Source organism: Heliangelus exortis, chromosome 11 (assembly GCF_036169615.1).
Source record: "Heliangelus exortis chromosome 11, bHelExo1.hap1, whole genome shotgun sequence".
Taxonomy (NCBI): Eukaryota; Metazoa; Chordata; class Aves; order Apodiformes; family Trochilidae; genus Heliangelus; species Heliangelus exortis.
In genome coordinates, this window is record NC_092432.1 from 19743594 (window position 1) to 19762112 (window position 18519).

At 36.7% G+C, this 18519-nt stretch overlaps 1 protein-coding gene across 1 annotated transcript in view; it reads right to left on the bottom strand.

The window, feature by feature from the left end:
* The window catches only part of LOC139801177 (protein unc-13 homolog A-like), a 42316-nt gene that overhangs the window by 9998 nt on the left and 13799 nt on the right, over positions 1 to 18519 (bottom strand). Inside the window, exons 6-7 of the mRNA XM_071755150.1 lie at positions 18092 to 18227; positions 11158 to 11224 (exon numbers count right to left, since the gene is read on the bottom strand). Of these exons, the coding sequence (XP_071611251.1) occupies positions 11158 to 11224; positions 18092 to 18227 (203 nt within the window). The remainder of the gene's footprint in view (positions 1 to 11157; positions 11225 to 18091; positions 18228 to 18519) is intronic.

Sequence of the window (18519 nt, forward strand, 5' to 3'; positions counted from 1 at the left end):
TCACAGCTATTATCATTCCGTGATTATTTAAGGATGCTCCAGATAATAAGAAACGTATCTGTTTTCCACAAAAAGCAGTTTATGTTCCCAACAAATAACAAGTCAGTAGAACTCACCTATTTGTTTACAGAGGTTCAAAAAGCAGCGTGCACTATTATTGTGTATGCAGTGAGTAAATTTTTCTGTACAGGATATATGGGGTGTTAACTGATTTGACAGTGAGGCCACATTCAGCCTTACAAATATTGAAGCTATATTTAAAACTGACACATGAAGAGCTGCAGGAATACATCCAGTATGATCCTCTACAAAACCTTTCTACAAAGTATATGCATAATCTAACAACAAAAGTTTCACAGAATGTGTGCATGCATAATACCACAGGTATCCCATTATACCCTTTAATCTTGGGAGACAGTAGAGCATTATTGTGCCCCTTTATGTTTTGTAAAAACTCTAATATTTTCTGCAGTAACTGATCTCTTACACAATGGCATTTCAGTGCTGCTAAGTTTTCAGCAAGTCAGGCATTTTTGTATAAAAGCAAAACTTTGGACTTTCTGGTAACAGAGAAGCTTGTTAGGATACCTTGAATAAAAGTACCAAGATTTCTAGCAATGCTTATTTAAAGCTTTTTGGTTGTAGCTTTCACTTTCTGTAATCCTTGTATTATTTTTAGTAATTCAGTCTTTGGATAGAGTGCTTTTAAAGTACAGTTTATAAATGGAACAGTCCTAGAATAAAATCTGTAACAGGCAGTGGTAAAATTAATATTTTGGATTGTCTGGTAAAAACAATTATGGACCATCCTATTTATTAAGCTCTGCTGAAATGAATGGAACCAATAAACACTCCATTAATTAGATTTACAGTTAAGAACCAGATGAATGAAAGCCTTATTACTCAAAACTTACTGTAGCTATTATCACACAGTAATTACTTAATATTCTGTCTAAACTTAAAGAAGCTAATGCTTCAAATGTGCCAAGTCACATGCCATAAAGAGCACAAACCAAAAAAACCAAAGAACCCAATAAAACTTTTGTGCAAGTATGAAGCTTCTGTAGAATACTCAGTGACATAGTCTTAATTATGCAAGATGTAACAATAATATCTTTCAAAATAAACAGCACTGCTCATGTAAGGATTTAAAAAGAAAAATCAGGTAGCCTAATCAAGCATGGCCACCCACAGTAGATATACATAACAGAAATAAATTAGTATTTTACCAAGATCAAGAAAGTGATTTTGGGACTACAGACAATAAAAATAGCAAGTATTGGGAATGTTTTGCAAAAATATAAGGTTTTGGCATTTCTTAAAACACTGTTTGCAAATAATGTTAACTCAACACTTAGAATATGTTGTCATCTTCAAGCAAGTTCCTAAATATTGACCCTGTTTATCCTATTCTGTTACAAGATGTTGAAAACACAAAATGCTGACCTGGCTTTTCCTGATACTGACCAGTCAAGAATTTGGTTTCACATATAAAGACCTACCAACCACTCACATCTGTTCACATGATGCTCACACAGACGTGAATTTTCTATGGTAAACATAGACACAAAGATTTTCATTCTGTGTGGTAGCTAAAACTCTCCTAGTTCTGACACCCCAGATACCTGTAAGGCAATGACTGGAATGAGACTACTGTGCATCTTGAAACAGTCTTCATGTCAGCCTTCAAGAGACTAACACAAGAGGCCAGTTTGCATTCTTGGGCCATTTGTGGTTTTTTCACTACTTGCCAGTAACCTCATGCTGGTGAAACTGGCCTTGAGAAACCCTTCACACTGATTTACTGCACTTCACAAACACAGTTAAACATACAGGTCCCACACGTAAAGAGCAGGAGATATGCAGACTTTGTACAGAGATGGGGCAATTTATTACACAGCTCTAGCCAGTCCCTCTATTAATGGAGAAAAGCAACAAACCCTCCCTAAAACCAAACACCACATCCCAACACCTCTCTTCAAATCACAGCCCAAACAAAACACTCAAACCCCAATGGGCAGGTATAAATCTTCATGGAGAAAACAGTTATTCCATGTCTCTGTTTTCAAGATTATGTGACCATGACTTTTAGAGCTTATACTTGGAATTCTTATGAATAATAGTTTGTTCAGGGAAAATAGTTAAATAATTTTCAACATTATTTTTAAGGAATAAAACCAGTGTTAAGTAACACAGCTACTAGAGATATTGAGTATTTCTGTTGTTCACCACTTATATTGAAACTGTGAAAATGAACAACAGATGGACCAATTTAAAAATACTTTATTTTTTCCTGATAAATAAAGTTGGAAAAGCTGTCACAGTATTAAGCTATTGTCCGCCCCCTACCTCCTTGCTCTGCTTAAGGGATGGATATTTCTTCTCTTTCATAAAAAACCCCAAACACTAACTTCGCCAATTCTGAGATCGAGTCAATCGATTCAAAACAAGCCCCGCCGATCCGCTCTTGTGTAACAAGATTCTGACCTAATCAGAGATGCCCAGATGGGGGGAGTGTGAGCAGGGGAAGCGCTACAGAAGTTTCCCTGAGAAGCAGCTCTCCCAGGGGGGATCAGGCTGGCAGCCTTCAGCCTTCAGCCGCGCACACCCGCACTCCTCCTCCTCCTCCTCCCCCCGGGGCTCCCGGTTCCGCGCATTCCGCACGTACCGCGCCGCGGGGAATTCGCGAGTGGGTTCGGGGGGGGGGGGGGAACCGCGTCCCCGCCGCTCCCCGCGCGCCCCCTGGCGGTCCCGGTACCGCCGTCCCGAACCCACTCACGGGGGGCGGCTGCGTGACCTCGGGCAGCGAGTTAAAGGAGGTGATGGAGCTGCTTTGGCTGCGCTTTGGTTTGAGGTGAGGTGAGAGCTGAGCCCCGCAGCTCCTCACAGCGTGTCCCGTCTGCTCTAGAGACGCCGCAGCAGCCTCAGCCCTCTCGGGAAGCACACGCAGCGTGTGAATGCTGCTCTGCTCCACGCGAGAGTTTTCCTTCCTGTGCAATGATTACTTGCTGCGAAGCTTGGTGTTTTGTTCTAAAAATTAGACTAAAATTTAGGAAAAAAAATTAGGAAAAAATTAGGAAAAGAAAATAGCTATTCATGAGACAGAAATCTTGTTATTCCCTAAGAGTATGGGATCCACCTGCGAGCTGGTTTGGATTTTAGTTCAGATGACTGCAATAAGTGTTTTGGGGTTTCTGTAGTTAAGATTAAGACCATTTCCTAGCCTGCACAAAACCTTTTCCACACACTGTCTCCTTTAACCAATTGCTCTGTTTACTAAACTATGCAGCTGGAATTCCATTAAGTAAAAATAATTCTGAGATTTTTTTAAAAATACCTATTAATGGGGTACAGGCAAGCATTTTTACACCATGGTAGCAGCTTTTTGCCAGCTGAAATTTAGACATAAGTTGCCTGTGACTTTGGCAGGAACCAAAAAGGGGATCTCAATGCAAACTAAATACAGAGTTGGAAGCCCAGCAACAACTGAAGAAAGAAATCTAGAAAGGCCACTAACCAAGCACACTGCAGGAGGAAAAAAGGGAGATTTCACCCTGTCTGGCTACATCCAACATCTAAAACTTAACATATGCTACTCCTGAAATTTAATCCTCCTACTGTGTTCTTTCCTTACGAGTACTTCGCTCAGTGTTGCCATCTAGGTATGTGTTAATACTGGAGACTGTTTGATTTTCTTGTCTAGGAAAGCAGAATGTTTGCTGAAGATCTTTTTAAAATCAAGAATCTGACTCAGTTGCCACTTTTTATGTAGGGAAGTGGTTTTAGTTTCATGCTTTGCTTTCCATTATTGTGCCCCTTTATGTTTTGTCAAAACTAATATTTTCTGCAGTAACTGATCTCTTACACAATCTGTGACTAAAGCTAGAAACTCTTCATTAATCACAGAAAATATTTGTTTCTAAATATTATATAAATGCAAATAGTATAAAAATAAAAATATATAAATATGTAAATATAAATTAAAATCAGACCATTCTACTAAACAACAGATGGTGGAATAAAACATCAAAAGTTTCAGCAGAATATGAAACCTCATTCTTCTTCCACAACTGCAATATAACTAATTATGTATGCAACTTTGTACTTTATGCAGAAGAATATGCTGATCTTTACAGAAATTAATGTAATATGGTCAAGGACTGACATAAGCAGTATATTTCAGGAATATTATTACTTTTTTCTATTATCCTAAAATTGTCATATGAGCTGCATTATGTAAATACTTTTACTCTCTTCTACTTCTACTACTTGTACTTCTACTTATTTCTACTTACAGAAATTAATAGTGTTGATATTGACAGGAAAATAATAAACTCAGAATTACATAGTTTGCCTTCTTTTAAAATTTGTCCCACAATATAAGTTATTTTTTATTATTCCCCCTTGAAAGTAAATTATTTGTATTGACTGGTTACACCTTTGTTCAAGTGTCTTTGATCCTAGTTCTCAAATGCTGTATATGACCTTGGCTGAGCTTTATTGAGAATAAAGGTGTGAGGAAATCAAAAGGCAGGTAGGAGCAGGGGAGGGAGACCAAATAAGACAAATAAAATAGGGAAAAAGTTAGCAACTCAAGCATTTCAGAGTTAATGTACTGGTATGACAGGCTATAGAAGGAGAGAATCTGCAGAGAGGAATTCAGTGTCAACAAGAGTCAGGTTATTTCTGGTTTCCCAGCTCAGTGTAGAAAACAGAAGAGAAACATTTGGTCTCTTCAGGGTGATGTGCATATTAATGATTAACTTTGTAACTCCCTAATTCAAGCTTTCTGTTGTTCGTAATAAGAAATAAATATTTCCATTTGGACTTAAGTCACATTTATCCTGCTTGCAGAGCCTCTTTGCACGTGGTAAAGCTCATTTGGACAGCAGTGACCTGAAGTGGGAGTTACAGCATCTCCATTTCACACAACCCTCAGTCATGAATCCAAGGATATGCTTAACAGCACTACCAGCAGCACCAATGAAGAGTCATCCTGAGCCTTGGCAGGAGTGACAGCAGCATAGAAAGGTTCAGCAATAAAGAGCACACTGTCTAACTGGAAAAATATATTCAGTGATGAACTAAAACAACCAATTTGACAAGGGGTAAGGAGGGTAGATCACAAGAAAGATCCATAGTGATGAAGCAGGAACTCAAAAACTCAAAACTCAAAAACAGATTCTGCTGAATATTTCCAACAATTCTGTTCACAGTGCTCGGACTGCCAGAGCAAAGGTTACACCATTAATTATCATCAATCTGGAAGCAAGGTAATTTGCTCTCCTGGATCTCTCTCTCCCTTAGCCCTCTCTCTAGCCATTGCTTAGATTTGATAAATTTCATTTGTTGGCTTTTCAGTGTATGATCTGTCAGCCTGTGTGCCAGGATTCCAAGTTCACCAGTGCTCCATTCTTGGAGCTCTTTCCTATCCCAGATTTCTCCCTGATATAAATGCTGGCCAGCCCAGTATTTCTCTCTCCTCACCCTGGGACTTTTTCCTTTTCTCAGCTTATCATCATAACTAACCACCTCAATCCTTTCTAACTTGATGGAGTCTTGCCTTCCCAGTCCTATTTATCTTCACTACCTTCACTACATTCCAAAAACTGGAATTTTGCCTCTGCAGAATGATGGCCAATACAGAACATCCCAGCTGATTAACACTAGCTGGGTTAAATTGTCCTGTTACATGTGAAGCCCACTTTCTCATTAGTAAACTTCCCCTGATCTGAGCCCTGTTGAGTTTCAAACTCTTCCATGCACTTAAGAGTTAAGTAAAAGAAGTCTTCAAATAAGTTAACTATATATTTTGATGTATAAAATCCATCTCCATTTTCTTCTCTTCAAAATACTATTGACTTTGATACATTTTCCTCCTGAGTGGCTTTCAGAGGCAGTTATTTCAGAAAACAAACCCCTAATATTCTAGTGAGATTACTTAAAAAGATAGGAAATAAAAGAAACAAAAGCAGTTATTTGGTCAAATAAGAGGTAAGAATGATTTTATCTTTTTTTTTAATTGTATTAACTGCACAAAAGTCAAGAGACATGAAAGACAAAGTGGTGGAATAGATTTTAACTTAAAATATATGCTGATTATAATTAATCTGTGCTAGAAAATTTACCAACAGGGAAGCATAAAACTTGAAATTGCTTCCGTGCAATTATCAGCTACATTTATTGCTTTTTATTACTTTCCTTTATGCCTCTGATAGGAGAGTTCTTACCCTGATCTATCAGCTGGATTTCTAATCCATTATGTCTGCTTAGAACCCTGCATTCTAGGCTGCAATCAGGATGAAGTCATGGATGATTTCTGAATCCATGGAAGATAAATCAGTCTCACATCATCTCTCTGAGGAAGCAATTTACTCTATTTGTAAGTATTGTCCTCCTTGTTGTCCACTTTTGTCTAATTAAACCTACCAAACTTTTTACAAAACCCAACTTTTTGAAAGCCTTAAGGGCAACTATGAGCTGATCCTAGAACTGTTATTCCAATCTCCCCCCTCTAACCTTTTCACCTTCTTAATGGTAACCAAGGTGGTTCAGACATGAGTTAGACAAGATCACTTGCATCATAAAAGTCAAACTGCTTGATATGACATATCAATAATTTGCTTCATAGAATAATAATAAAAAGAGTGATTCATAAAGAAAAGGCATCCTGGAAAGTCCCTGAGTGCCCAGTATTTTGAGCTTTCTCATAAACATCAATTAAGACTCTAAAGAATTGTCAAAATGTCATGAAACTGAGAAACTTGCAGTGATATTAAATTCACTTCATTGAAAATAAAGTGCATTTCAACACTTCCTTGTTTTCAAGTTGTCAGTTTGTTACTTTATGTTTAAATAATTCACCTTCAAAATAAATAGGTAAAACTTTCAGAAATTGACTTGTTTGATGACAGTCATTTTGCCCAATTAAGATGATGATTGTCACTTGAACACTGATTATTTTTGAATTACAAGAAAAATCTAATTTATTAAAACTTCTTATCAATACGTAATGAAAAGCAAATGGATCTTTATGCCCAGTTGAAGACAAATTTGCATACAGAATATTACTTGTAATGCAGGGTTAAACCTCTGTTCAACTGGAAGCTTGATTTTAAAAAATGTCCAATTTCTTTGGGCCTATTGAAATATTTTAAAGGGAAGCTATGTATTAGTCTCATAACACCATGTCTCCTAAATAAAGAATTTCTTCTTATTCAGTCCTAAATTCCCATTGCTGTCACGGTGTTAACATCTGCTTTAGTGTTAGCTGATCACATTTTGTTTCCAAGTAAGACATTAAATCAATAGGGCTGACAGAACTAAGCTACTGATAACTTCTGCTAGAGAGCATTCTGAGCATCACCAGTGCATCCATCATAGAGTTAACCATGAATCACAAAGAACAGCTTAAGGACAATCCATTGTGAATATTTAAATTTATATAATTTTCTTTAATACTGGAAAACACAGCATTTTTTATTATTTAATGCCATAAATACTGACACACAGATGTGACATGCTCATTTTGCAAACTAAGAGATTAGAAATACAGGGAAGATTACAATATGCAAATAAATGTAATTATCACTGTCAATCTCCACGTTATAAGACCAGAAAATCTAGTGGCCCTGTTTTTCTGTCTTTTGTTTCCAATACTTACTAATATCACTGAACATTCTTGGAATGATACAAGGGGTAATTCACATGATTAGCCTCCTACTTATTGTTAGCCTTAGGGATCAATTACTATGCTCTGTATTTTATAAAAAGTATATCCACCTCAGAGAGGTGGCAATTATGTATGTAAGAGATTAGCAAAACTGGCTCTGATAGCCATAGAATTAGTAGCTAAAGTTATAAACAAAGTGACAGACACAGCTGAGGAGGCAAGGGGAAAACCCATGTAATTGTATGCAAGGTTGACACGGAGTAAAAAGAAAAAAACCTTTGAATGCATCTTCTCAAAATTACTGCCAGTGCACTGTAGCCCTTGTTTCAAATCTGTTAGAGAACTAAGGGAAACAAACAAATTCCCAACTGTTTACTGTTCCCAGAAGTACATTGAATATAAAACTGAAAAGCAGATACTACTTCTGGATTATTGTAAAAGAGCATTAGTTTGGATTTTTGTTTTTAATCAACAAGCAGAGTAGCAATTAAAGAGCCCTAGCAAGTCCTGCACTGCCTTTTTACAAGCTGTTAATTCCTGAGATAAAGTTCTTTGAATGCTTAAAGCCTCTCCCCTACCACACATAGGAAGAATTTCCCCAATACTTTCACCTCAGCATTGCTACATTCTGTGACTGCAAGAAGGCCTAACTATAGCTATTTCCACCAGACACTGAGGCAATCTGTTATATATATAAAAAAAGACACATACAGCAGAACAACAGTTTGGTACTTTTCTAATCTGGTCAAGGTTTGAATAAATACTCATTAGCTACTACACTCTCTTGGGTGAATCACTGCACGTCAGCTGCTAAACCCACTTCCCTAAACCTCCATGAACTGATAAAAAAACCCTCAAAACATTATTGTTACTCCTCTGTTCTTAAAAGCCTCTTCTGATGGATCCCCTGCTTACAGCCTGCTCCAATTCCTTGTGGTTAAATTTTATTTCTTTTTCCAGTTCAGATAAGTACAGTTTCTTTCTTGGGGAAGTGGGGCCTTAAAGTATAAGCACATATATAGAGAGATTGCTTTCTGTGACAAATTACTTATTTTGCTTTCAGTTTGCTTGTCTCCTTAATGAGGCTCTGTGGATATGGTATCTTCTGTAAAATACATGAGGACTGGTTATTTTTCTGATATTCTTGTGCTGCAGATTCTTCTTGTCAGTGGCCCTTTTTTAGGCATAATACTTGAAAGTGTAAAGTTTAGTTTAATTAGAGATTGGCAGAAGATTCATCCTTCATGCCTCTTAGATCTTCTAAGCAAAGAATTACACTTCATGTCACATAAACAGCACTATATCAAGGATGATATGATATCAGTGTACTGTGTCTGAAAACCAGAATGGCCCTTTAAATATTTATAGAAATTTAACACTTAAAAAAAAACCCCCACAGAAACAAAACCAACTTCCACATGAGGTATTTGCTTACATCTACCATCCACCTGATCTTCCAATCCCTTAAAGACTTAAAATAACATTGTCACCATCTTTCAGCCCCAGCCTAATCCTAGATTAAGTGATGAGCAATCTGTCTTTATTTCAGCACTGTGATATTTCTACTCCTTTGTGACAGAAAACAATTCAACTGCTCAGTGACAATCCCAGGTTCCAGCTCATGCATGTTAACTTGTTTACTCCAATCATCTTCTAACCACTGACCTCAAAAATCACTTTGAAGAATGGTAGTGGGAAGAAGTTCCATTAGCATTTCTTTATTAAACTGAACAAAATACAGCTGCTTCATCACACCAAAAAGTTACTGACCACATGACATTAGTTATTTGGAAATAAAGCCTGGAAATAAATTTATTCTACTGACTAGGCAATGAGACAAGCAATGAAAAGTGACTCCTCACAGAAGAAAATATGACAAAGCATCCTGAGACTATTGTAATCTCTGTCTGCAAGGCCAAATTAGCATATCCAAGTGTTGTACTCAATGTCAGATCAGGATTTTTCCTGTCTGCCTCCTCTTCTGAGCTAATATTTGCCATAAAAAAATGATCACAGCAGTGACAGAACAGGATGCAGAAGCAGAGATTGCATGAAACAGAAAAGCACTCTTCCCAAGACATCCAGTATAAACAGCTTTTTTTCCCTCCCACTATTTTCACACAGGCTCAGCCTAGGAATTATCACAAAAGACAACAGAATTCAGTAAAAAAAGAAGTAGGAATTGGTGCCCAAAAGAGCAGGAAGAAAATGGCTCAAAAGAAACCAATGAAGGTGCAGCATGGTTGGAGTTTAACTACTATATATCACTAACCAGGTTTGACTTTGCCATAAAAGCAAGGCAGTACCATTACCCAAAAAAAAAACCAGCAATTTAGGAGCAGCAGTTACATGATTTTTTTTCTGTATGCATAAAAAACCCATTAGTTCCTAAAGGCCTGCACACAAACAAAACAGCCCGTGACTTTTCAGGTTTCTGGCAGGGTTTTTTTGAGGTTTTTTTGAGTTTCTCAGAAGTCATTAGCAATAGTTTTGCAGTACAATTAAGGCTGGAAGGCAACAGATGGCATCCTTTGTCTATATTTTTATTTTCTAGTTCAAGACAACTTCCTGCTATAAGCTAGTTTTCTGCTGTATAGCAACACACTCTGTGTGTAGTGAACAGGAACAGTTTTTAATGCATGAAATATTTACTAGCCTTAAGAAAGTTAAGATCCCAAGTCCCACACTACTTATCTCAAGTTTCTTTTATAACACCAATCTGAAAGAGTGCATACCAAACATTGCCAGAAGCCAAAGTAAAACAGTTTAATGCAAAAAATGGGATTTTAAGAGTTGAATTATTAGTTTCTTTCCTTTATCCAGAAGTGGCACATAGCAGACAACAGACAGTACTACTGAGCAACCTGGACAAAAACTGAGCATGCCTTAATTCCTAAGTGTTCATGTGAGGCAACAGTTTGTACAGTACAAAAGCAACAGTGAGAAAGAAAATATTTGGTAACATAAAGCAAATAATCATAATAATTTCCCTTAAGTAACTTATCAAATTTAATTTAAAAACTCAAGCCTATTTAGGCAGTGGTACCATGAGTAGACCTTACAAGATTCTTATAGGAAAAACTATCAATGTTCTTAAAACCATTTTTATTAAATACTATCAAAAATTTGTTTCTCAGTATCAAAAATCTTCAGAAATAGGTGTCTGAAGTTACAGCTTCTGTATTAATATACAAGATAGTCAAACTGCAACAATTTCTCATGCACCTAAAGAAAGCTTAAGAATTGCTTCTGAATTCTCTTTCAGTTTCAGAATAAAAGAATCCTAAGATGAAGGAACCACATATGTAAGAACCAGCAGAAGGAACTCTGTCTACTACCAGAAACTCAGCAGTCACATCCTCAGGTCTTGCTGTAACTGGCTACAAGTTTACATGAACTAGAAATGTTATACTAAATTCTTCCTCCATCTGAGAAAATAATTTGAATTACAGTAACACATCAGTTATTTTAAGAGTGGCTCTTACCTTCTGAATAGCCCAGGCCCATCTTGCTTTTACAAAGCTACTTTCACCAGCTTGCTCTTTGTTCCTCCTATGAAAAAGGGGGAAAAAAATGTAGTCAGAACAGAAAAGTACAGAAAGAAAAGCCAAAACTCTTGATAATTCTATGGATAAGGGGATAGAAGTCATTCATTTCCTGTGCATTTCCTCTGTATACAGTACCCCTGCCTACTAGAAAATATTAGCTCTGTGGAAGTTATTCTTAGCAGAAAGTTATGAAAATTTATCCAGGTAAATAGCATAAGAGTAACTTTTTGCTTAGCAGGAAAGGGGCTGATCTGAAGTCACATCCTTTCAGCCTGTCACTCAGTCTGATCAGCTGTTCAGCAAGTACAGCTTGAGTGTGTGGATTCACAAGCAGCTTTGCTTTGTCAGTATTACATTCAAACAAGTTATGCAAAATAAAGGAGGAAAACACTTCATTATGACCTATTTGCCCCTCAACATGGAAATTTTCATATATCTGATGAATGATGTAGTATGAGCTAGATCAATATTTTATAGAAGATGACCAGGTTAAAGACAACCATGATTTGCCATTATTTACATCCAAAGCACCATTTCTAACTCCAGCCCACTTTCACTGAAAGGTAAATTGAAATAGCAATCTAAGAAGCCATGATATTAATATTTCAAACATTTTTGGTTTTCTACTCAGCTTTGAGTGTTAAAAAATAACATAAATTGAAAATACATTTTAAGCATTTTTTTTTTCTTCTTTTCATTACAATTGAAGGTAATGCTTGAGAAACATCTCTTTCCCATCTTTCCTGCATTCATTTCCAACTACCCCAGCACTCTGTTCTTGGGCCATTAGTAGATAATATAAAACAGAATCTCTACAGTTAAGAGTCTCCAGACCTGGTGGTGATTTGACTGTAAAGCTACAACACAGCACACACACAGCTGATTCAGCATACAGGGAAAAAAAAATAAGTGAGCACTTGGCAGTAACTACAGCAAAACACGTGGCACTGTCCCCATATGTTGATTTTCTCTGCTGCAACAAAATACTAAAGTGCAGTTCTGAAACAGTTCCCTTCTATTCAGGCATTCTGAAGCAATTAAGATACATTCAAGTACAGACTGGTTTTAGAGTCCCTTTGGATTACAGGGAGTTTCATTAATTTTAAGAGTATACTGCCTTGAACAAAATGTGATCCCTGCCCTTTACATTATTAACAGGGTATACAAGAGTATAAGTAAAGGAATATATTGCTTGAATATAGTGATTCATAAGCCAGTATTACCAAGTCCTTGGCAGCAAATGGCAGAAGATTAAAGAAAACCCAAAACACAGAAGCCAAAACAACAAACCACCAAGAGATGGGATTAAAAAAAAATAAAAATTTTCCTCAGTAGAGGCACAATCTTGTGAGATGCAGAGCTAGCACCCTCACAAGCCTTTGTAAGCTGCACTAGAGAAGTCATGATCTAAGTCATTCATACTTCTCAAGGCCTGGAATACAGATCTACAAGGAAATGGATAAAAACCCAAAAAAAGCAAAACAAGACCCACATGAAAAAGCCAGATAAACACAAACCTACATTTGATCAGCTAAGCATCATTAACAGATCTCTAACAGATTTTTTAAATAACTGGCTGCCCCCACAAAGAAGTTATACCATTAAACAGATCAACTATAATGAGGTTTTATTATGCAGCTGTTTCACCACACCTGTGATGAATGTTTGTTCAAGCCAAAAAATGTTAATTCTGTTCACCTCTGTTAAGCACAATTTAAAATCATTGGTATTGACTCTGCCACACTTGCAAGAATCTAAGTAATTTAAAAGATACAGCCTTGCACAATAACAGTTAGGTAGCAAAATAAAAAGTATACAGTAAAAGTCTATAGGTACTGTCTACAGAGGAGAGTAGCAGCCTGTCAGCTAAGTGAAAATGCCATTTATTTACATTATACTTCAGTGATATCCCTGGCTCCACACATCACTACTTAATTATCTTGGACTTCTGGATTAGAGCTCTTTAGTTGAGGAGAAAAATGTTCTCTCTTGTATGCACAGCTGAGTGAACATGATGCAAACAAAGTATGAAGAGGCTTGTTTTCCCCTGCCCTCATCTCTGAGACTGCATGGCTGCAGGTTGAATCTTTTGATTTTTCACAATTTAAAAAAATATACAGTAAATCAGGAAACAAGCAGGTACTAGCAATTAGTCCACCCTATATGGCTGCTGTTAACCAGACTGGAAATACTAGATAATTAACCTTCAGAATTATAGCTGTAATAAACTTCAAGGTCAGAGGGAGAACTGGTTGTTAATGCTGATTCTGAAGGAACAAATTAAAACTGCTTCTTCTGCCTTAACTGAAAGTAGGGTCAAGAATATTCTTAAGAGTATTCATATGTAGGCAGATAGAACCATTTAACTGGACTGGAATATTTTAAGAAAGCCATTGGTCTGTGATCAGACTGCTGAGCAGTGCAGACCAGTAAGGCAGTTCAATGCACTTCTTATAAAACTCAGTGTAAGAGACACAACAGAAGCAGCTTTTTATCTGTTGACTTCCTGCTGACACAGTGACTGGTCCAGTTTAGACAAATGATTGTTAAATATCTGTTCAGATCTATAGTGGGTAACAACACATACAGGGGCAACTAAACCTATCAGCTGCCTGGCAGAAAATACCTTCTTAACACTGAATAAAGCCTTCAGATGACATGCAGTTTACATGCTTTGCTTTTACTGAGTAGCAAAGACCACTGGGGGGATGATTTTTTTTGAAAATGAGAACCTAAGCAGTAACAGCAGATTAGGAGAACTTCACACAAGCGTTGTCAGGAAGTAAGGGAAACAGAGATGATTACAAGAGCATTAGTTTCCCGTGGCAGAATAAGCAAAATATTTGGAAACAAGACAAATGCCTTAAGAGTGGCTGAGAATCATACTGATACATTGTTCCTACAACATAAGGCCCAACTGTGGGTTCTGAACCAGTGCCACTCAGAAGAACAATGAGAAGGGGAACACTAAAAGAGAAGCCTCTTATTGAGAAGTCCAGCAATATTCAGCTATGATGAGTAAAGCAGTCTAGGTCAAAGTTTTGATGCACTGGGCATCAAATTTAGCAGGCCTTCACATTTCCTAGGATCAAAATTGCAGTGAATTAACCAGCCAAGACAGTTATTTGCAAAGCAATGCACAGGCTAAATGAACAAGAGGGCTGCTCATTGTGGTTTATAAAAACGATTTTTAACAGTAAACAGAAGTTACTCTGTCAATTTTATTTAATTGATGTTTTCCCTCTCAATTACATTGCCCAAATACATTAAAATTGCTCTAGTATTTCAATATCACTTCACATTTTCATGGCACTTCTTGTACAATTAAATCTCACTACAGACATTGTTGTAAAGCAGTTAATTATATAGCAGTTGCAGCATGGCCACAGACAATGACATCTTCTGAATACTTATTAGTTTGGAATAGGCAGTCCTGAACATCAGCATTGATTTCTAACCTAATGATGTCTGATCTACATCACTCACGTCAATATTGTCAGCTTTGAGTATAATGGGAAATAAACTATGGAAGAAAAATTGAAATAGCTGCACTCTATTATGACATTTTTTAATCAGCAATTTCCACCCCCCCACTAGCAACAGTCATGCTGGAACTAACAGTGCTTAAATCTATCTCTCAAGGCCAGACAGAGCAGAGTTGCAGTTGGACAGTATATTACCACAAAACTGTGGGGTTTTCTTTGCTTGCTTCATTTAAATAAGTTTCTCAAAAGTATCAGATAATGGTAATTCCTGTGAAAATATGGGATAAGGAGGCTGACGGTAATTTCCAGGTTTATTTTGTAATAGCTGAAGAGGATAAGAGAATAATTAAAGACAAAACCCAGGTTCTTTGCTTTTCAGAATACCAAGAGTACTTTCAAGTACCACACTTCTGAGGCTGAACCTTCTGAGACACATTCTGCACGTTGTGCATTGGAACTGTGTGATCAGTTCAAAAGACACTTTAAACTTTTGGGGGAGGATCTACACAGCTGTTACTCATTTAGAGTGCAGCAGCTCATGTTCTTTGGTAATATCTCTCACTTTAGATGCAGAAGTTGCTGCCCCAGCCTTGCACATCAAGTTAAAGTGACATTAGCAGTATTACAGACACCTGGGCTACAATTAACTTGCCCTTGTTACAGCACCTGCGAGGAGATTATCTGAAGCTGACTGCACTAAATCATTTCCAGCTGAGAACAGGGTGCTTTGCACCACTACCTGTCAAGTTAACTCATGCACCTAGAAAGGAAAACTATTCTTATTGGAAAGTGTATCTGGAATATGGAACTATTAAAAAAAAAAAAAGTCTCACTTTAAGAATTGTTGCAATTCTTTTCAGAAGCTATAATTCAATTTTACTAATTTCATGGGCCTCAATTATACAGTACAGATAAAAGAATCCATATAACATTAAATAAATAGTTAGCAGTTCACTAAAACCTTAGGAAAAACAGTAGGCAATGTGTGTCCATACTTGGTATAATCACACCAACTTGAAGTGAAAAACTTGACAAAACTGCTAAGAACTGACCTAGGCTTTTCACACTTAACTACATGAAAGTAAGCCTCACCATTTTAAGCCTCACATGGGTTCATAGAGTTCAGCCTTACCCAGCTACCTCATATAGATGTTTTGTTCCAAGATTATTTTTTTTAACCATACTAGATCTATACCTCTCCATAGGCCTGCAGATGCTCAAGCTGCACTTAAAAATTCAGTTTCCAAACACTAGAGCAGAGAACAAAGCTTGCTTATAAGACTGAAACCAACTAACCATTTTAAGTGTGACTATGCTTTTTTCTTATGCATTTTCTTATTGCCTACAGCCTTAAATTTTAGGATATATATTCTAGTTATCATTAACATGTTTATATCAGTTATATTACTGCCTTTTTTCACAATGTAGTTTACAGTGTAGAGTTCAAGTTTTAAAAATAAAATCGTGAGGAATTAGTTTCTTCAAGGATTAAGTAATGAATTTGCTCACCAACCTGTATGTTGAGAGCAACATTATCTATAGTAACAATATAACATTTTCTAATTTCTTTAGAACACCTTGTGTACACATATTCATAATACAGCAACAACCCTACTTTCTAACCATTCAGATCCAAATATATTGTAATACATTTTTTTCCCCCCCTCTTGTTTCAGGTTACTTAGTCTTAAGTCTTAGAACTTACTTCTACATCTTTTGACTCACCTTTAGAGAAAATTAATAAACAAAGCTTCAAGGAATGCACAGCAGAAATAAAATTTTTGCCAAGTGCAAATATTTCCTCTACATTTTCCAAGACTTTTATAAGGATGACTCACATGGATGTTGATCTTCATATTATCCTGGAGAAAAAGACCTCTTCTGCTTGCTTTCAGAAATACCCCTGAACCAAGCCCATTAGCTGCACAGCTGCTAAAGATAACCCAGCAATAATTGCAGCCTGACCCCACCCACCTCTTCCCTGGCATAATTAGCTCCTTGTTGCAAGGGAAGTCCTGTCCTCTTCCTAGTGTGTTTTCACCTTTCAAACTATACATTTATGGGTCATTGCTGTCTCTGTTAAAGCTGATTCAGGAATTCAGAGCTTTAATTTAAAGCTAATGCAAACAGCAGCAACATAAGACTTTCTAATGCCTTCTGTTGCAAGATGGAGTTCTGTTGTTCACAGGTCAAAAACTTAACCTGCTCCATGCTTCTTAATATTGAGGCTGTTGATTCACTAACAGTGCAGAACTTTAAAATGGAATAAGCTGGAACTGCCCCTTCTCATTTCTGCTTTTTCTTTATGCTGAGACAAAATATTTGAGTATTTTGTGGGCTATGTTAAACAGCCCACAAAGCTGAGTAACCTGGCAAGATATTTCAAATTTAAATCCAGATCAGTTTCCAGTAGGGTTCATTGAAAGCTGGTTCATCTTTCATGGCAAGAAAAACTCTTATAATGACCCAAGGAGATGGACATCACAGAGAAAGAAGTGATCTGCTGGAAGTGCAAGGAGCACAGCTTCTTTCAGTGTCCTCCATTCACCATTACTAAATTAACTCAACATGCAGAAAACTAATCAAGCTGAACAGTGGTGCTCCCTGTTTAATTCAACACAAGGTTCAGGATAGCCTGTTCCAAGAGTGTACAGTTACAGAAGAGATGAAAAAGAGGAGACAAGATCAGCCCCAGAGTTGCAACAGCAGGCTAGAGATGGAGTAGGAAGAATTAGAGACAAGAATGGATGGAAAGAGTGCATTTCAGTTCTGGTAGGATGTTCCTTTTACTTGAAACTTGCTTTACAATGTATCTTCTATTAAAGACCTCAGAAAAACTAATGAATCTTGAAAATATTATCCTTTAAGCATCACCTTAAATGAAAGCAAATTAATCAACTCCTTTGCATTTCTGAAGCCATCTCTCTCTCTCTATATATATATATACATATAGATATAACATTCTGCTACAACAGATTATCAAATGTTATTTACCCCTTTGTAGGAATTTGTGAAAGCTATTTCTTGTTGCCTTTAATATCTATGTTTGTTTGTAGGCAGAAATGCTCTTTTCTGACCACCAAACTTTCACTGAGAACGCACAAATATTTGCAGACTGGTTTGGAGGGATACAGGATTTTTCATGTTTTTTCCTTCAATAGAATTTTTTTTTCCTTCAATAGAATTCATCATTCAAATTCTTCCTTCAAAGATTCATCATACACTATCCCACCATAATGATGGAAACATGTTTATATATGTTTATAAAACTTTTAGTCACATTTTGTTTAAAATAATTATGTATAAATGTAATTTTAAAAGTCGAAAAATATTTTTAAAAATCTGTAATTACTATGATAAAAGTCTGATATGGCAAATCAGCATACCTTAGTTTGTTTTCTTGCATGCTGAGACTGCTTTCCATGGCTGACAGACTATAATATGTATCTTGATGTGAACATCTTGAACCTTGGTGGGTTGTCCCTGTGTGCCAGCCTCTGCAATCTGAATTTGTGTGGGTATCTGTAGAGAAAAAAACCCAAGGTGCTAGGAATCATTCAGCCCATCTGACTGAAGGAATTTGTAACAGAGGAAGTACCCCTTAACAGAATTAAGTCATTAAATTCATAGTTACAGAGAATCAAGTCAATTACAAACAATTATTATAATAAAATTATTTTGTAAGAACAGCAGAATTCCAAGATCACCTTCTGATTGTTGCTCTGAATATTTAAGAGCCCTAAACCAGTTACCTTTTTGTTACACAAACTTGGACACAGTTCATTTTACAACTGAAAAATGACCTATTGCTGGG